Raw genomic sequence first — 19610 nt, 5'->3', positions numbered from 1 at the left:
CGGCATTTCAGCATTGCGTCCCACGCCTGAGCCTTCCGTGAGGCCCACTCCTAATCACTGTCGCTTTGGCATCCCTGATTCGGATGCCGCTCACCTCTTCTACACTCACGGCGGGTTCCGACTCCTGGTCCGCCGCACGGAAACTTCATTGCAGATGTATCTGTTTTTGAACAAATGTTTAGTGCCGTCCCAGCACCTGCTGCCTAACAGGGTCTGCATCCAATCAGGGGCAAGGGGTGTCACCCCTCTGTCAATCTTGGCTCCACCATGAATTCCTGGTGGCGTCAAGATACAATAATACCCAGCACGGGTACAAACTTTTTCCATGCTGCTGCCGGCCTCTCAGCTGTCCTGCTTCGGCAGCCAATCGGGAGCTAGGGGCGTGACAGGGGTGATGCAGTATACAACCCCTGTCAAACCCTAGCTTCCGGTGGTGACATAATACACCAGTACCCATTGTTGGCTTGTTGAAACAAAAGTTCAGAATCATTCTGTCTTTCACATTTGCAGTATGTGACTGAGAGGGACTGAGCGAGGGCTGGTTAGAGCGCATGATTAGTAAACGAGTCAAGGTTAATTCTTATGCCTGCATAAAATGAATGATGAACGAAAAGTGAACGATCGTCGTTGATCGCTCGTTTTTTGGCGCGCATTGAGACTGAAGAATTATCACTCAATTTTGCTTGGTTGAACGATAACCGTTCCGTCAAAACTCACCTTAATGTGGTGCATGGAAGAAGCGGACAAAATCTACACACAGACTTGTCAACAAACTTTAAAACATAACAAATAAACAAAAATGGGCGGGATTTATGCAAATTTCAGCAGGCTCTTGTGACTTTTAGGAGCGTTTCTGGGTAAAACGTAAAATAAAACCTCACAAATAACCCAACATATTACAGCTGTTCTTGTAGTCAGTCTTTACAGAGCTAACAGTGTGTACATATTACAAGTAACATCATGAACGAGTCAGAGTATCTACTTCCGCCTCTCCCATCATGGCGGTTGTATCCTTCCAGGTCACGTGACATCACGGGAAGTGGAGCTGTTTCGCGGCTAAATTTCTAGTACTAGAGAGGAGGATGGAGGGGAGCGCTGATAGCGGCGGCCTGGTGGCGCTGGAGCCCGTGGTGAACCAGTGGGTGCTGGACTACTTCTTCCATCTCTACGTGGATGCCTTCAAGAATTGCCGGAATGAGGACTTCGAACAGATCCGAGACATGGTGTCCAGTAAGTGCTGGCGCGGGAGACTGGAGGGAGAACGCTGTAAAGTACGTGCGGGTCTGCCCTTTAACTTATCCTTAATTGGCCCCTCCCCGCCAATTTGGTATAGTCCAATTTGTTACTAGATCATGTGACCCTGCTCCTAGCAACCAATCACAGCGCAGCTTTCATTTTGTATTCTGCTGTGGTAAAACGAAAGCAGTGCTGTGATTGGTTGCCATGGCAACTGACTGGTGGGTTTTTTTTTTTTTTGTTGTTGGTTTTTAAAAAAAAATCTTTTAGGCCCCATACACTTTTTTTTTTTTTCGTTTATTTTTTTTTTGTGTGTGGACTTTGCGGCATCCTGTTGAAGTCCTATGAGAATCCACGCCGTAGTTTATATGGTATGGATTCTGAATTGACATGCCGCTTTTTGACGTGGTTTCAGCACGTAGACCTTAATGGGGGCTAAACCCGCGTGTGGATCCGCAGCAGCAGTAGTCAGAGGCTCTCGGATTTCTGCTTTCGGTTACAATATAACGCAGCCCGCCGGAGGCAGGTTCATAAATCTGCCCCGAGGGTCTAGAATCTTGTCCGTGAGCGTCGCCTTGTATCCGGGGAGCGCAGGGTTAATGACTGGCTGCAAGCCGAGCCCGCGCCATACACGGCCGTTATTCGCTGTCTTTGGCCGGCCTTGCGCAAATGGGTCGGATTCTGCATGCAGATTTCAGCAGGGGAAGACCTGCGAATGTTTGCAGAAAGCGATTGGGAAAGATCGCGGATGCGAGCGGTTTTCCGTGCGCAGTTACGCATATGCACAGTGCGGAAGGAAGATCTCTTATCCCTCCAGGCCTTGTGTCCGCGGGCGGAAGTGGTTTACGGAAAATCTGCAGTTCAAGCCGCCCATTTGTTTTCCGGATTCCACATGCGAAAAACAAATCGCAGTGTGCTCCATCTTAGTGCGACGGCAATGGAAGCCGTCCGATCCGCGGTTCATCCGCAGTTGACATTGCAGAGGGCTGCGGGAAAGGCAGGAGCTTAAAAAACAAAACTGTACTGCGCATGCGTGTCGGCCAGCATTTCTGCACACATCCGCAGTACAGAAAAAAAGCAAACCCAGACAGGTACGCAGGGTCCTCGGACAGATTCGGCTGCGGTCTCCGGTATGCGGAATCTGACCCGTCCGTGAACACGAGGTTTAACGCAATGTGGATTTGCAGCCGGCCTCACCCCTTCAATCGAAGATGTGAAGTCTGCTGCAGATAAGCGTCAAAATCCACAGTGATGCCGCTGCGTGTGACCGCGCCCTAATAGTATGTTCGCACGGCCCAATTCGCCACAGAATTTACCACGTGAATTCCACCTTAAAAAGAAAAAAATCCCACCGTTTGATTTTTGGCGCAGATCCACATGCGAGCGGACATTTGACACAGAAAAGAGTGATCCTGCATGAAGAAGTGATGTCACTTCTAGACATGGACGCTCGCGCGAACACGATTTTCTGCAATGGAATTTTGCACATTGATTTTACCCATCGACATGACAAATTCCAAGTGCGTGACCGCGCCGAAAACCTCATGAAGGCGGCGGATATTGACACGGTTCCACGTAAATTCTGTGATGAGCTCTGCGTGAACGTGTACCCTAGGGCCTCATGTCCGTGGTGGGTCGGGGCCATGTGTGCGGAAGCGCCTGCCAGCGCACATTCGCAGTAGATATATATACATTTTTTTTAATCTGCTTTCCCGCGGCCCGTCCGCAATTCAATTGCGAACGGCTGTGGATCAGACGGCTTCCACTGACTGTAATGGGAACCGCAGCAAAATGGAGCCATTGAAGTCTGCCCGTGGACATTGGGCCTTAAGGGCATAAAAACTGCGGGAAGTCCTCAGCGCTTACAGTAGCGGCACGCGAGATCTTACGGTGCTTCATCGACACGCTGCGGATATAATGTGCCGCATTAACAGACCTGCAGTGTAGGCTATAATGCATGTGGATTTTTGCTGCGGGTTTTACCATTTGCTGCGGATTTTCTGCTGCTTCCGTGTGGGCCGGTATGGTTCCCGTAGGGGATCTATGTCTTCCGTTCACCGTACAGTCCGGATGAAATAGCTAGACTTGACTCATGGCGGCCGTGGGGGACTCCAGGTCTCCAGTAGGTTCAGCAATCATGGCTTTCAGACGTCGGTGAACATCCTCCGTCCTTATCTCACCCCATGCCCACCACTGCGGCTACATGTTGGGCAGATCTCTCAGCCCTTTCCAGCATATCCCAAACATGCTCAAGAAGTTTGAGGGCCAAAGCAGTGTGGTAAATGCATTGTGCCGCTCTATCCAGTCCCTGGTGAGCCGAGCTCAATGGCACGGTCCTGTTGAAAGATGGCACTGTGGTTACGGAAGACTTCCTGAAGATGTGGGTGCCGATGTCCGCTAACTGATTCACTATATGACTAACAGTCCTAGTCCTTACCTCTCTGGACCATGAAACCTCCACCATCAGCCTGCTGAACCCCAGTGGGGCACTACAGCGATATATATATATATATATATATATATATATATATATATATATATATATATATATATATATATATATATATATATATATATATATATATATATATATATATATATATCTGTCGTATTTATTTATCATGTTTGTCTATTGTTCTCTAGTTTTAATCCAGCGACGTCTAAAAGTCGTGACGCAGAACTCCCGGATTCTACTTTTCATGCGGTTTCTCTCCTGTATTAAGGAAGGGGAGGATCTTGGTGAGTAAAGAGAATTTACGGAATGCCCCCCCCCCCCTCCTTAGCACCCCCCTCCTCCATTGCCTTAAAGTTCTCTTTACCTGGTCCCTTGCCTTTCTTGCTCTTCATATGGACGGCTCCTGTACTACGGCTTCACGCTTCTATATACTAATGTCCATCTCTGTATATTCAGATTGTAGGTTTGATGAAGACAAGAACGAGACGCCGCTGGAATCAGCAATTGCAGTCCTGGACTTGATGAAGCAGGAGGAGACGTTCCCTGCTGATCTCATCCATACGAACCAGCAGATGCTTAAAGAGGCAGTAAGTTATTAGCAGCAAAATTAATTCTCCTACAGGGACTTGGTGAAACCTTTCGGTCGCTTTTTGCAGGGTGTTTCACCTATATAATTCTCTTAAAGGGATCCTATATTGTCATAAGCCACATCCTGTAGGCAGCCATAAGCACAGCAGCATGCTGATTACACCCCTCCTGAGTCTGCGGTGGAGCTGCAGGTGACGTCTCCCCCGATGTACTCAGCAGCCCTAGCACAATCCAATGCTTGAGCGAGAGAGGCAAAAGTCGGGCAGGGGTGCGAAGTCTACAAATGGGAAAGCTTCTGTAACCAAAGTACTTACTGGATGATGAAAAGTTCTTCAACTATTCTGCACTGAATGGCCACTTGAATGGCTTGCTTTTTTCCCCCAGGCAGTGGTATACTGTATACAGAAAAAGCAGTTTAGTAGAGCTGGGAACATCCTGAAGAAGCACATTTCTAACAGCAGGAATACAAGAGTAAGTAACGGCAAGGATTTTCTCTATATAACACTACTTGCACATAGTTCGCCCAATGTTTTAGAAGTTCTGCCTTTGGTCCACCTGATCCCATCTTAGTCAAATATGACTGATAGGAACACCACATTGTACGGAAACTGTAGGATGTGGCCGGGCTATGCTGTTTCTGTAACTCCCATGGAAGTCAATAGGAGTTATGAAAACCGTGCAGCTACGCTGTTTGCATAACTTGGGAGTTATGGTAATGGTGTAGTTCGCTGCGCTGTTTGTGTAACTCCTATTGAGAGATGTGAACCATAAAATGTGGGTAAACGTTGGTTCTTTGTGTACCACCAGGGGGCACATAAAGAAACTGCTGGCGTCATCATAAAATCGTTTCCCCTAGCATAGAAGGCACTTTTGGGCATCTCCTCTAGTTGTCCCATGTACAGATACCCTTTAGGATAATCTCCCGCTCCTCTGACAGCGGCTCTCTTCTTTCAGAAACTGCGGGCAGAACTGATGCACATCATCCAGGAGCGGAACGTAAAACATCCGATGATTGCTAACTTTTCCCTGTGTACAGTAAAAGAGAAGATTTACGACATGTTTGAGAAGTTTGTCCGAAATATTCCATCCTTCTTGCTGACTGTAAGTAATTAACCCATTCATCCCTTGAGTCTGCAGCCTTAGACTTTTTTCTGAGGCTTAAAGGGGTTTTCCAGGGAGAATACTACTGGTGATCTATACTTAGGTGATCAGTACTATTCTCTCTGGAAAACCCCTTTTAATCCACAAAAACTGGACTTTTCCATTATGACTTCATGGGCAAGTCCTCTTAGACCTACTTAATGACCAGAGTGTTTAGTTCCTAAAGGACTGGACACTGTTTAGTGTTTTTGTGAATGTGGTGGTTCAACAGCTCATGCAGTGTGGCATTAAGACTCCAGGGGGAGCCCAGGGTGGCAGTACCAATGTGGTTCACTGTTGGAAGTGCAGGGCAACCCGCCGAATTATCATGGCATTATTAATAGGTTGCTGGTCTGCATGGTGAACTACATATATAAAGTGGATAATTCTCCTAACATAACCATGCTAACCTAAACTTGTTCCCTCACCCCTTTTTTTTTTCTTTTTTTTAAAGCTTGCACAAAAGGATCATGCAGATTTAAAGGGGGAGTCTAAGGGACCTCTCACCCCAGAAAAGCAACCTAAGCAGACCCCGGGAAATGTGTCTCCCCCGGGTGAGCCGTCTACATCAGCTACACCAGATCATCTGTCTCTAGCATCCCAGAGCAAAGATGTCAGTAGTTCAGAAATGGATGTTGGGTAAGTCAAGGTATAATAATGGAGGCTTCCAGCTCCACCTTATTCTGAAGTATGAAGGCTAAACATTTCAGTTTCCCTTATGGCAACAATATCAATCATCTTTATTTCATCCAGGGATAGACTAATCGCAGTGCCCTCCTATCCATTTACTAATGGCCAACAAACTACATTTAGACATTGACGCTGAGGTTAACTTGTACCTCATTGATAGAGTTCATACACTGGCCACTTTATTACAAACCCCTGCCCTTTCACGATTGGGGGGGCTCCCTGTATGTAAATTAGAGCCGTAACCCCAGAGTGCAGCATAAAATCACATGTGCAGTTTTCCATGGATCAGTTTCATTGTGAATCCACATTAGATGGGAGAATCCCTGGATCTGAGTTCCAACGAGGCCGGGTCATCGGTGCTAGACTATCCGGGGTCAGGACTTCACTGCCAGCCTTCTGGGGTTTACTCTTGTAATGGAGAGTATACCGAGAATGCTGTGATTGAGAAAAAGCATCCAGCGAAAGGGGATCCTGTGACTGTAAGCAACTCATTGATGAAAGGAGTCAAAGGAGGATGTCTGGAATCGTTCTTTTAAACAGATGCTGCACAGTCAAGCAGATTGCAGCCAAGTACAACTCAGGTGCTCCAGCTAACGTGTCTGAACGCGTAACTTGTCGTTCCTTAGTTTGGATGAACTATAGCTCAGGCGAACAGTTCCAGCGCCATTTCTGTGTAAGAGAAGCAAAAAGGCGAGACTCCAGTGTGCAAAAGAGCGCAAAAAAAAAGTCACTGAGCAGTGGAAAACTGTTGAATGGTCCGATGAATCCAGATTTATGTTGCGCTGCGCTGATGTGGAGTCAGAATTTGGCGCAAGCAGCAGGAATTGATGACCCCTTCCTGTCAGGTGGTCAGAGCATGTTAGGACTTCCATCTAAATGATGGAAACTACAAGAAGCTTCCTGTCCGCATGGGCCAATATTACTGCAGAATTCTTTCAACTTCTAGTGGAATCTACATCATGACACATTGCTTTGCTTCTTAGGTCCAATACTACTTGATGGATGTATCTAATAAAGTGGCCATTCAGTGTATATAGTTTTGCCCGATCTGTTAGTGAAAGGGGTTTTCCAGGCAAATTCTGTTCATGGACCTATCGTCATTGACTCCAAGGATGGGGAAGCCCTCTACCACGCTTTTGTCTCCAACCCCCAACATCTAGCCCCGCTACACTGACAGCAGGCTGGGCAATTGTCAGACTGACGGGGATCCTGAGCAGCGGGTCCCTGGCGATCAATTATGGATGACCTATCCTGATTGCCTGGAAAACCCCTTTAATTTTAGCATGGTCGAGGTCCTCTCCACTAGGTATTCTGTTATGAGGGAGACGCCACATGGAAATGGGGATTGATGAGTTGTATGTCCTTCTTGTCCCTCTAGGTCAGACGTAGACTGTGGGCCCACTTATAGCCTGTCTGCTATAAGATCTAAGTTCTTATTACTCTGTCAGGATGACAACCCAGATGCTAAATTCAGACATCTATGTGAGACTGACTTCTGTAGGGAAACCGCCTGTCTCCACAGTGTTTCTACTAAGTCGCAGACCAGTAAGACCGCCCGTGCTTGCTCCCCCAGAGTGGATGCTTCAGTGTTAAGAGAAATGGGACAGCAGAGGTGCTTGGTGAGTCTCCACCAGCTGGTCATGCAAGAGGACAGTCAGCAGGAAAGTGAAATCGAAGAGGACGTTAAACAGAAAATGGCGAGTCCGAAGAAGCCGCAGCAACAGGAGCGCAATAATACACCTGTCCGAAGAGTGTTCAGCTCACCGGCCGCAAGCAAAAAGAGGAAAATCTCGTAAGCACTTAATGCATCCATTACCTAATGTGACCGGTATAGGACCTGTCGCTAGGACAGACCTCTTATATTAGGCTATCAGTATGTTGCTGTGTGTTTTTTAAATCCAGCATGCTCAGGATAACTGCACACGGGCGAGCGCTATGTGGTCCAAGGAGCGTGAAAAAATAGGACCTGCCACGATCGCTCATGTGTATGGCTCCGTTCAAAAGAATGGGGTTCACGTTCGTGCAAGATTATCGGGGTTGCATTCTTGCATAACACAACACTTGCAGGTGAGACCCCGCTCTGCAGCCAGTGGAACATGAACTTGCTGATAAGGATGGCAAGATTGGGCAGGTATTGGCAGCCATGGCTGAGTCTCAGTTGCAAGCAGTTTCTGTAATATAGGAACGCACCGTGAGGCTAACTTCACATTGGCGAGTGTGATATTGGGCTGTTAATCCCGCCCCCATATCGCGCTCCTAGCAATGTGAAATCCATGAGGATGCGAGGCGTTTTCATGTCCAAGCAGCCTCACATCACTTCGGGGAAGAAGCAATCCTCTGTCAGCCGCAGCTGGAGGGTTGTGGAGTTTCTCCCATTGCTTTCAATGGGAGACCTCACAATGCTGCTGCCGGCCCCTTTGAAAACAATGGGGCTGCGAAGCGAGAGCATGCAGAAAGATAGAACATGTCGCGATTTGTTTCTTGCATCGCGGTGCCATTCAGGAAAACATCGCTCATGTGTCTGACCCCATTGAAAAGAATGGGGTTTATATTTATGCATCTCGCAGCGCACAAATCTCGCACGTTTTTGACGCCCATGTGAAGACGGCCTAAAGCTGCTACACAAGTGCCATTAATGCTTGTGTAATAATGACAATTGCTGGACTGCACTTGCAGATGCAACCCAGCTGTTTGGGAAAACGCAAGCACCAGCCGCCGCCTCTAGCGCTCCTCTAATCACAGCTTTAGAGTGGTTAGATTCAGCCTGGCAATGGCCGAGGAAATGCGAGCACTAGCCCATTGCTGTCATATAATAGCTTTGGCTAGTCACATGGTATAGGACTCCATGCAAAAGAATGGGGTTCATATTTGTGTGTCTTGCAACACACACATCTTGTGTGAAAGCGGCCCCAGTGTGATCCAGGCGCGCAGCTTGTCGCAGTGTATCAGATCTATCTGAGCTCCTCTTGCACATGATCGACGACGGGTTATAAGAACCTGAATATTAGCAATAAACCTTGCCATTCAGTTACTGCAAGCAGAAGTGTTGAATATGTTGTAGAGTTTAAGGTATTTTGCATAGCCCCCTCTGTAGTAAACTTTACATAAAGCTTAAAGTTCACTTTTTAGATACATTGAAATTCTATTGAGAATTTAGTCCTTGCGCTACAATCTTGGGAGCCCCCTCTGCTAGAATAAGCCTGGCTATTCACTGACATGTGCGGTGCAGCCGCAGTCCTTGAACTTCACTAGATTGTATATTAGAAACGTTCTAGTATTTCCTGTCGCCTCCTAGCTGGCTGTTGCCGTAAGGCTGCGCTACGGGGTGGTCGGCGGTGGTTGCAGTCTTGTGATGGGTTGTTTTGTAGTAATTGATCGCATCCATTTCCTCTACAGAACAGGCAGTCATGTCTCCAACAAGGCGAGTGCCGAGGAAGAGCCGGACACGTGGAGCGACGAGGACAGTCTATTTCTGGATAACAGTAAGTGATGTGCGAACTGCGATTACGGTAAACATGTACTAGAAAGGAACACAATATAAAGTCGGTAAAAGACAAAGTGGCCTGTTACCCCACAGCAACCAACTAATGGCTCTGGCAAGACTAAAGTTGGCTTCTGATTGGTTACTCTTAAGGCCTATTTAGACAGGGCGAGTGTCGGGTAAATGATGCCAGACACTCGTCCCCCGCACATACTAGCTTCCATGCTACTTTATGGGAGCTAATATCGCTGGCTCACAGCGGGGGGTGGGGGGTGGAGGAGATTTCTCTGCTCGCTCTCCCCCGCCCCTCTCTATTGACTTAGCATAGCGGTCGTTCAATACTGAACGATCGTTCATCTCATCGTCCATTGTTTATGCCGCCCCAGAGGGTTGCCTTTAATTGCTTAAGTGGACAAGTCACTACCTTGTGAGAGAGTGCCATCCCTTTAAACACTCCGCTCATGATCTAACGGGTCTGAGCAGTGCGGAGGGGTTGCTGTCTGCCACAAGAGAGATCATGGCACCTAGGATGTGAGCGCTGATGGCAGGAGCACAGGGTTCGTGTGGCCTCTGATTGGCTGCAGTGGTCAGCTGACCTTCACTGGGCGTACATACCAGGAAGGCCGCCACAGCCGCTTGGCTGTTTCCTGGGAGGGCTGTTTTATGCCATGCCCAGCTGTTAAAACCTTTTCTTAAAGTGGGAAAACTGGATAGGTCTTTGGGAGGTCTGCGTCTTGGTACCCCTGATCGGAGGGACAGTGGCACACAGGTGAGTATTGCTGTCACTTCAGTCCATACCAAGCAAAGCGCTGCACATTATATAGCAGGTCTACCTGGTATTGCAGCTCCATCCAATTCGCTTGAATAGAGATGCCTTCAGGCCATGTGACGAATGAATGAGCTGCCGCATGACTGAAGAGGCCGCAGCACTCACTCGCCTCATCAGTCAACTGATCAGCGGTAGAGATGAGCGAGCATACTCTTTAAGGCGATTTACTCGAGAGAGCATCGCCTTTTTCGAGTAACTGCTGGCTCGTCTTTGAAGATTCGGGGGGGTGAGCGGGCCCCCCCAAATCTTCAGGGATGAACCTGCAGTTACTCGAAAAAGGCGATGCTCTCTCGAGTAAATCGCCTTAAAGAGTATGCTCGCTCATCTCTCATCAGCAGGAATCCAAAGTGGCAGACTCCCACGAATCAACTATTGATGACCTATCCTGAGGATAGATCATCAATACAGTATAGTAGCAGAAAACCCCTTTAAGAAGACCCCCCCCCCCCCCAGAAGATCACTTTTCAGTGCAATTTTGGGTGGTTGTCCCAAAGAGCTGTCACTGTGTACATGTATCTGTGTAATATAATCTATGCTTAGCAAATGTTCATTCACCAATAGAAAACTTTCTTTTAATTTTATTTATTTATTTATTTATTTTTGCAGGATCCTCAAAATCTATCAACAGTTCAAACTCTTTTGGTAAAAGGAAGGTACGTTTCTTGGTGCTGCAGTGTTACGTTGCTAGATATTCGTATATATTGGGAAGGTTTGGTTCATGTACTTATACCCCTCCTGACTCCCCAGTTTTGTACTGTCCCCTGGTGAAGCCTGCGCGCAGTCTGCAAATTTGACTTTTTTAGACCACTGTGTATGTGGTCTCCCATAGACGTCTATGGAAGAGTGTATGCGCTCAGCTTTCTGACAAGGGTCAGGACTCTGCACGATGTGAACCGAGGGACATGATTGGGAGCAGGTGGGAGGGGAAAAAAATATATGCATCACTTCTCCCCCCCCAACTCCGTTGTCTCCTCAAACATCACCAGGACATAGTTTATGGTGGTTGGTGGTGACAGTGTCCCATATCTAGTTTGGTTTGAAGGAAATCAATGGCTTCCCTTTGTATGGCAGCCTGTATTCTGACCATGGAGCTGCAAGCAGAATCCTAAAGCTGCCATGGGATGAGTAATCACCATCCCTTTCATCTTCAGTGCCCGGCTCACTTCGGTTCTACTTATTAGTTAATTACTAGACATGGACTTGTTTTGTGTGATCGTGAACACCCTGCAGTACAGGTGGATGTGATGCGACGTGTCCTCTAGTACTGACGTCAGCTGCCATTCTGTGACTAGTAGTTTTTTTTTCTTTTTCTTTGTGTGCAGAAATGGACAGAAGAGGAAACCGAATGGATTAAGTTGGGCGTAAAAAAATACGGTGAAGGAAAATGGACTAGAATCCTAAAGAGCTACGCTTTCAAGGAGCGCACAGCGATCATGATCAAGGACCGATGGAGGACGATGAAGAAGCTCTCCCTGACTTGAAGGGGTCCTCTGTTATCACAAAGGACGTGTTTAGTGCCATCCCAGCACCTTTTGTTGCCTGTGATCCGACTGTTGTAAATATCCGTATTGTCTCTGGGAGACTGGTGTGCAGAACACATTTTTATATCCGCCACTCGATGGCCCTGGTATTGGGAAGGGCTGTTAATGGAGTCTTGCAGGCTCCTGTTCAGCAACTACTGCCTTATACCCTGTCTGACTAAGGGGTCATATTGAACTCGGTATTTTCATGAATTATGTCCTATCCTCGGTGCTGGTCAGATATCCCAGACCATTATCATTTAAAGGGAGCCTATCGCCAAATATACAAGCCCCATAAACTTACTTGTGAACGCCAACTTCACCGGGCGACATGCAGAAACAGATGAGGATGAAGAGAGGCTCCCAGGACTGTCACATAAACTATAAGCACCATAACTTAGTTTGTGGTGCTTCTAGTTGGTGACAGGTTCCTTTTAAAGGGGCTGGCCACCTTGTAGATCAGTGCAGGTAGTAGATATTGTGTATTTTGGCAACCTACTAATATAGGGTGGTTTTGCAGTTCTGAGCTGTTCCCTTTTTATTAAGCCATGCCCTCTCGCCATAGAGGTTGTCTTCCTTAACAATGCTGCCGCTCCGTCCTGTAAATGGCCGCTGATGGCAGAGCATGTGATGCGCGCCCATCCATCAGCACCTCTCACTCTGTGCCAGTCTTCTGCTTGTCCAGACCTGCATCCAGGAGGAACTCTGGCACAGTGTATCTCAGTTGAAGGTGCTGTTGGACTGGGTCCGATACTTGCCCTTCCATTAGCAGGACAGGGTGGCAGCGCTGTTCAGGGCGCACGCTCTGTCGTGGGTGGGCATAGTGTCATAAAAAAGAATGGCGCAGAACTACTCTACATTGGCAAATGCAATATTGGTCCGAGAAACTGAAACTAATATTGCACTTGCAACCCCGTGACTGTCCGTGAGCGTGATGGATTTTGCTAGAAAAACACCCCGCTACACATTTGTAATTTTCCTAGCTTTTTTTTCAGTTGCATGAAAATTGCATATTTTAATAGGGAAAAATTTAAAATATCGCATTGCGCTTGCATGAAAAGTGAGTGCGCCGCAATTGTTTTTTCCTTTTCCTCTCATACGACCTGCGTTGCTGCAGTTCTTCAACCTCGCACTATCGGCGCAAGCGAAAGCATCCATGTAAGTTAACCCATTGAAATCAATGGGTTATTTTCCTGTTCCCGTTCCATCCATATTGCAGTCTGACAACCCGCGTGGGAAAATCAGTTGCGTAAATATGGCCTTATGTTGGTAAAGTATCAAATATCTATTCCCCTGCCCTTATAGAGGGGGCGGCCAACCCCTTTAACGCTTTTAGTTGTGTAAAGAGATGCAGAGGGTTTGGAGTTCCTAATGCGGCCTGCATGCTCCTTTTTTAGTGCTTTTTTTTTTTTTTTTTAAATGTATGTTTGTTTTGGGGAGTCTGCCCCCCCCCCCCCCCTCCCAAGTCTATTACATTGCAAAATGGTAATGAGTTTAAGAGAAAAAGCCATCCCTGTGTAGACTAATCTGTAAAGTTAACCGGCGCAGAATTTTGTATCAAAAATAAATTGACTTAAAAGCAAATCTAAACTTGAAGGGATTCCGGACTGATGGCCTATACTGTGGAGAAGCTACCGATAGAAAAAAAATGGTGGCGGTCTGCCTGGGATCCTGCGGTGGCCAGGCTTGGTATTACACGCAAGAGCTGTTTGCTTGCTATAGACATCGGCTTTGTGCACAAGCGCATTGGCCCGGTGAGCAGCTGATCAGCGGGAGGTGAAAATGGGGGGGAGAAAAAAAAAAATCTTAGTCACAAAGGGGTTGTCCAGGGCTTTTATTATTGATGATCTATCCTTAGGTAATAGTAGATCAGCAGAGGTCTGCCAATCAGCTGTCGATGTGGATGGCACCTAAGTCTACAGCGCTGCGGCCCGGGTTAGTAATGCAGTACCAACCCCCTTGCAGCACTATGGACACTGGCTCCATACACCCTGATGGTGGCCCATAGAACAACGTCACGTCATACAACAACTGACCACCAGGGTCCTGAGCAGTGGACCCTGTCTATCAACTGGGTCATCGATTAGTTGATGTCCTGAACTGCCCCTTTAAGACTTGCTCATTTCTAATCTTAGGTTGATGTAAGATGTCTTTCTCCTTAGCCTACAACAGGGGTTGCCCGCCTGTATGTGGGCAGGACGGGTTAATGATTGCTGAGGTGTACCTAATCCACGGCATTCAGATGCCGCCTCTGCCTGCTCACATCATGCTCTGCCTTGCTGTTATCCTCTTGGCCCTCCTATGCCCATGCCTACCACAGAAGTCTGAGCTGTTGGGCAGTCGCAGCTCCGAGCCCCTATTCCGTGGTGCTGATCGCTACGACTTTGCCGTTGTGGTGGGTCCAGCTGGTACTGAATGCTTCTGGCACTTCGCGCATCAGAATGGCTATTTCTACTTTGGGTATGAGGTAAGTGCACATCCGTCATCGCATGGGATTAAGTATCCAACACCCACTACTGGCCCATATAAACCTACCTAGCAGGAATCCAGAAGTAGTCCACCAATCCTTAATAACTTCATCCAACCTCCAGCTGATGCCTACCAGTTCTTGCTGGGACTTGTAGTGCTGCAGCAGGTGCGCATTCCATTTGTTGTATGACTGACCATTAGATCTGTATTATAGTATGGCACTTTTCTTTACATTGTTCTGCTGCAACGACTGAAACGTTAACATCTGCTAGCAGCTCCAATGTTCTCAGCAGCGTCTTATCACTTAGACCAAGGTGACCCTGCGTGTTTCCAGTGCAAACAGCCTGTTGTGTCCGACATGCGGAGTCCCAGGACTCGATTAGTATGGGGAGGCTTGGGTAGTCAATCATTACATCTGCTAGTCCTCGTTCCAGGCAGCATTTATAGACCATAGCCGAATCCATGTTCTTCCTATCCCCTCTAATTTTGCCTCCCTGGCAGAGTTAAAGGGACTGTCCAGTTGTATACTATTGACCTATCCTTTCGTTGGGCCATCACTAGTAGATTAGTGGGGGTCTACTGCCCAGCTTCCCCTTCCTGATCAGCTATTATCTGGGCTGATGTGTTCATACACTGAGCTAATGTTTTTGCAGGAGGCAGACAGCTCCGTTCTCAATGCAGTGATGAGGTTTGGCATTACAGGCAAAGTTATCATTCACTTTAATGCCTGTAATACTACACCTGGCCACTACAGTGGGAATGGAGTTGTCTGCTTCCTGCAAAAATCTACTCAGTGGTGTCACATGCCTTTTTAATGGGTTGGTTGTCCAGTTTTAAACTATTGAGGGCCAGTTGTTGGGGTAGGCTAATAATAGATCAGCAGGGGTCCATCACCTGGGACCCCCAAAGATAAACTGTTTGCTGAGCTGGTGTGCACTTAGTTGCCCTGAGCTGATTTCTGCAGGAAGTACACAGCTCCGTTACCACGGCAGTGGCCAGACTTGGTAATACTAGCCAAGTTTCCATGGAAGTGAATGGCCTGCAATACCAAGCCTGGTCACTGCAGTGGGAACAGAGCTGTGTACTTCCTGCAGAAATCAGCTCAGTGCAAGTGTGTGCCCTGGCTTGGCAAACAGGTGATCTGTGGGGGTCCCTGGCAGTGAACCATCAATGATCAACTATTGATAGCCTATCCTTACAATAGGCAAGCAATAGTTTGCAAGTAGACGACCCCTTTAATAGAATACAAGAGGGAATCCATTTTGCCATTTTTTTACGTTCACCAAAACAAATCCGAGCAGCGATGGGGGTTAACAATGTGTGTTCCAGTCTGCCATCCCGACTGCATCCTAAAGTGCTTCTGCCCAAATACACCCTGCGCTCGTTGACATGCCTGTTCTTAGTTTACTATTAGGCTGTGGCTATGTGACAACCTTGGTTCTGGGACATGTGTAAGTCGTTTGTGACCTACCTTATGTTGCGGTCTTTGATGCAACCAGAAATTCAGCAGGTTTGGCAACAGATTTGTATTGGGGTCAAATTATGACACAAGTTGTAATACAAGCCCAGTGCCAATAATAGGATACAAGGTATTGTGTCAGGGCGAGTTTCATGTTGCGTAGACAATGTTGTGTAGTACTAGCCTAATCTGTAGAGGAGCAGCAGTTTGTGCTTCAGAGTGGCACTCCCTATTGTAATGGGGCCATGGTTTGCCATTTTGAAGGTGGTGAAGATCTGTTTTTGGTCCCCTGCCTGTGACAACTCTACACCCTGCTCTCCCCTTACCTGGCTTGTATAAGTAGACAATGTGAAGTTACTCCTCCACTGTCGTCAGTGCTTCCATGGGAGGAGTGAGACTGAACCCACCCAGTGCCACTTGGGTATGAGTATGGCATAGCTGTTACCATGATCTTCTGCCACCCAGGTTCAATGGACGTCTGGCCTCATGCGGAACAATCGTGTGTCCGCTTCCGCTCACAACCCTCAGGGTTTTCTCATCGAGTCCTCCAAGGAAGTACGTGGGCAAATCAACTTCCAGACCAAGGAGACAGGTAATAAGACGCGCTCATGTGCCTCAAGCTCATGTTCCTCAAGCAGATTTCTAAGCCCCCGTTGACCTGTCATGGGTTCGGGCCAAATTAGAAATGTGTAAAATGGCTTAAAGTGACCCTCCAGATTCAGGACAACGTTCTGACCCAGGACTGGAGGCGGTATACTACCTGCAGGTTCTTCTAGGCTGCCCTGTTTTTAGCCTTCCAAGATGGCTGCAGTAATTGTCTTGCTACCTAATCCACATGGTGTACTGATCTTTGGCCTTTGCTGATCACCTGAACCTCTCTGGAGAATCGAAGCAGGTATAGTGCACGGGTAGTGTTGGATGGCCAAAGCCCTGGGGGGGCGGAGGGAGGCTGAAGATTGCATCAATAATCTTGGAAAGCTGTAAGCAGAACCAGCAAACTGGAGCTGGCGGAGAACAATTACTGCAGGTATCATACACCCTTCAGGCCCGAGACCAAAAGCTTATTACATACGGTAATACACCTTGTCACCCACAGCCGTGTACATAAAATGCTGCAGGTCTCCCCGCAGCATTTTGCAGCCATGTGCGCTGCCAGCAGAGACAGTATACAACACTGGCGTTCTCGCAAACCACACGCTCATGCGCAATTATTTATTTAAGTTCCCAGTTCTGGAAACGCTGTCGATATGTACTCTATTGTGTATGGACAGCATATCAGACGCAGCTCACAGAAGTGTACATACATACGCAGGGAAATAGAGCATGCTGCGATTTATTTCTTGTGCGCATCGATACGCTGTGTCCCCACGCCGGTGTGCATGGATCGATGAAAGTCCATTCACCCCATATCACACGTCTGTCCAACGCACGCGTGATATGTGGTGAAACCGCGTCCGTAGACATGAGCCCTTAAACTTGTATGTATTTAAAGGCTCTTTGTGCAATCTGCATCCACCGACCCTCTGCCTTATTTCTTAGGGTTTTATCAACTTTGCGTTAACAACTGGGATAATAGCTTTGGCTCGGCCCAGGTCTACCTCAACTTTGGGGTGTTCTATGAGGGACAAGAAACTGAGAACCCCCAGGACAACAACCAGAAGCTGAATGACACCCTGGAAGCGATTGAGGTGAGCTTTACAACCGGCATCAACAATGTATACTTTTTGTCAAAAAATACATAAAAATCTGGTTCCCTAGAAGTAGTCGCTTTGCTGCAAAATCCAGCATGTAGTCCCATCTCAGGCAGATATACAAATGATTATATAAACGGTCTTGTCACCTGAGTCCCTTAAAGTCGTTTACCCCCTTAGGCCTGGCTCTTAGGATTGCGTTGGTAGGGGTCCTATATACACATCGTGGGGTCGGGGGGGGGGGGAGAACTTATATAGAATCTATTTTTTTTTTTTTTTTTTAACACATAGATTCTTTCCCTTCCAGCGCAGCGCTGAGGTCGTACAAGGTCGCGTTCTTCATATGTGGAGGTGGTATAACTTTGCTCGGATGAGGAGAGGGTCCGATTACTACATGCTGATGTCCAACTATCACTATGTGAACTGGTGGTCGGCGGGTACAAGTGTCCTAATCGTAGTCGCAGGAGTCCTGCAGCTCTACTTCCTCAAGCGCCTCTTCAAAGTCAAGTCAACCACCGAGACCCAGAAACCGCGCTGCTGAGAACAACAACGAGAGCGTCCGGCTGCGTCTCGGGGTGGAAGGTTTATAGGTCTTGTAATCTTACCCGGACAATCATGTGTTAATGGTGAGACGAGGATTCAACAGCCCGGTCTTATGCCTATGTAATACCAATTTCCATCTGTGGTGTATGTATGGCTGAACTTGGCCGCCCCGTCCCTTTATATAAGTTTGAAGAAAAAAAACAAAGAAGGAATAAATCTGTTATCCCCTTCCCAGCCACAGCCTTGGGGCTCCCTCACACAGGCGGATATGGCCCACGTCGTACACAGCAAATAGGCATGCAACATGCGTATTTGTTAGTTAAATGCCCATAGCCCATCTCAGTGCATATTACACATCCCAATAGAACATGCTGAAAAAAGCCGCAGGTGTGAGCGGCCAATACAAATGAATGGGCTTTCAGTGTATTGCGCAGGCCATATCCACCAATGTGAGTGAGCCCCTAGGCAGGTGACACACAAGTGTATTTATGTGTCTGTAATATGGACGAGGCTCCTGGCCTGACGGCAGCTATTCTGATACATTGGAAACTTGATGCTTGGCGTTTAGTCCGACCATCCACTGTCAGGCTGGGACACTCTTGTATGTCACTTGCCTTCTACTGTTTCCCCCAAAATAAGACCCTGTCTTACATTAATATTTGCCCCAAAAGAGGCACAGGGTTTTATTATATTTACCCAGCTATCCAGAGCTCTGGAGCGATTTTTGCAGTCCTCGGCCGCCTGTAGATAACTTCCTGGTTACGGGATTCATAAATCCCGCCTCCAGGAAGCAATGGCTCTGATTGGTTGAGCAGCGCTGCTCAACCAATCAGCCATTGTTTACTGACTGGGATTTTTGCATTCTGTAAACAGGAAGTAATGTATGAGTGGCCGAGGAATGTGGGTACCGCGTTTGAGCTCTGGAGAGCAGTGGCATGGACCTGAACTAAGCCTGCTGGGTAATGTTTTACTTTTTTTTCCCTCCATGTAATCAGCTAGGGCTTATTTTCAGGGTAAGGCTTATACTTTAAGCCTCCTCAAATACTGGAAAAATCATGTGAGGGCTTATTTTCAGGGAAACAATAGTATGAAATCTAGTAAAATAGTTACATTCCCATTCAGCTCTCAGATCTCCCAGCATGCCCCACTGCCCTTGTGTCCGCACACAACCTTCCCTTATTTTAGGCATTTTAGGAAGTGTTTTTACATTACTAATCTGATTGATGAAACCTGTTCTGCATTGCGGGTGGAAGCTGTTCAGAACGGTGTCTATTAATAACTTGTATAGATCCCCAGTTTCAGACTACATCCCTAATGCTGTTGGCTGGTGGAAACCATAACATAGTTACAAAGTTTTTCAGCTTTTATGAATTCTTATACTATAAAACGCCGATTCACTCTAAGGGTTGTATAGAAGAACCATCATGATGCAACCCCTAATAAAAAGACTATGAAAAATCCTCTCAGTGTTTTTTCTTGTTTCCGACTTCAATAAAGAATGACAATGAA

General features: G+C 47.2%; 2 protein-coding genes across 5 annotated transcripts; both read left to right on the top strand.

Moving 5' to 3' along the window:
* The first annotated feature begins 1047 nt into the window (after positions 1 to 1047).
* On the top strand, positions 1048 to 13520 carry TERF2 (telomeric repeat binding factor 2). 4 transcript variants are annotated; one of them, XM_066584084.1, is made up of 10 exons: positions 1048 to 1230; positions 3880 to 3975; positions 4148 to 4278; positions 4664 to 4750; positions 5234 to 5380; positions 5874 to 6058; positions 7683 to 7901; positions 9506 to 9591; positions 11026 to 11072; positions 11742 to 13520. In XM_066584084.1, the coding sequence occupies exons 1-10, from the start codon at positions 1083 to 1085 to the stop codon at positions 11898 to 11900; spliced, it is 1305 nt and encodes a 434-aa protein (XP_066440181.1). In that variant the 5' UTR covers positions 1048 to 1082; the 3' UTR covers positions 11901 to 13520. The 4 variants fall into 4 exon arrangements, with proteins under 4 accessions (XP_066440181.1, XP_066440180.1, XP_066440179.1 ...); XM_066584083.1 differs by having other exon boundaries at positions 7632 to 7901; XM_066584082.1 differs by having other exon boundaries at positions 7488 to 7901.
* Positions 13521 to 13554: 34 nt separating this feature from the next.
* Positions 13555 to 19561, top strand: TMED6 (transmembrane p24 trafficking protein 6). Its single transcript, XM_066584092.1, has 4 exons — positions 13555 to 14406; positions 16333 to 16459; positions 17407 to 17555; positions 17866 to 19561. The coding sequence occupies exons 1-4, from the start codon at positions 14086 to 14088 to the stop codon at positions 18097 to 18099; spliced, it is 831 nt and encodes a 276-aa protein (XP_066440189.1). The 5' UTR covers positions 13555 to 14085; the 3' UTR covers positions 18100 to 19561.
* Positions 19562 to 19610: the final 49 nt, after the last annotated feature.

Source organism: Eleutherodactylus coqui, chromosome 11 (genome assembly GCF_035609145.1).
Source record: "Eleutherodactylus coqui strain aEleCoq1 chromosome 11, aEleCoq1.hap1, whole genome shotgun sequence".
NCBI classification, from domain to species: Eukaryota; Metazoa; Chordata; class Amphibia; order Anura; family Eleutherodactylidae; genus Eleutherodactylus; species Eleutherodactylus coqui.
Note: the sequence above shows the minus strand (reverse complement) of the source record. Positions and strands in the feature narration are given on the sequence as shown.

What these genes read in the sequence shown, in the direction of transcription:
- TERF2 (XM_066584082.1), top strand. Translation starts at nt 1,083, where the DNA reads ATGGAGGGGAGCGCTGATAGCGGCGGCCTGGTGGCGCTGGAGCCCGTG. An exon ending in GATCCGAGACATGGTGTCCA is followed by an intron (nt 1,231 to 3,879) that starts GTAAGTGCTGGC and finishes ATTGTTCTCTAG; the next exon opens with TTTTAATCCAGCGACGTCTA. An exon ending in CTAACAGCAGGAATACAAGA is followed by an intron (nt 4,751 to 5,233) that starts GTAAGTAACGGC and finishes CTCTTCTTTCAG; the next exon opens with AAACTGCGGGCAGAACTGAT.
- TMED6 (XM_066584092.1), top strand. Translation starts at nt 14,086, where the DNA reads ATGTCTTTCTCCTTAGCCTACAACAGGGGTTGCCCGCCTGTATGTGGG. An exon ending in ATTTCTACTTTGGGTATGAG is followed by an intron (nt 14,407 to 16,332) that starts GTAAGTGCACAT and finishes TCTGCCACCCAG; the next exon opens with GTTCAATGGACGTCTGGCCT. An exon ending in ACACCCTGGAAGCGATTGAG is followed by an intron (nt 17,556 to 17,865) that starts GTGAGCTTTACA and finishes TTTCCCTTCCAG; the next exon opens with CGCAGCGCTGAGGTCGTACA.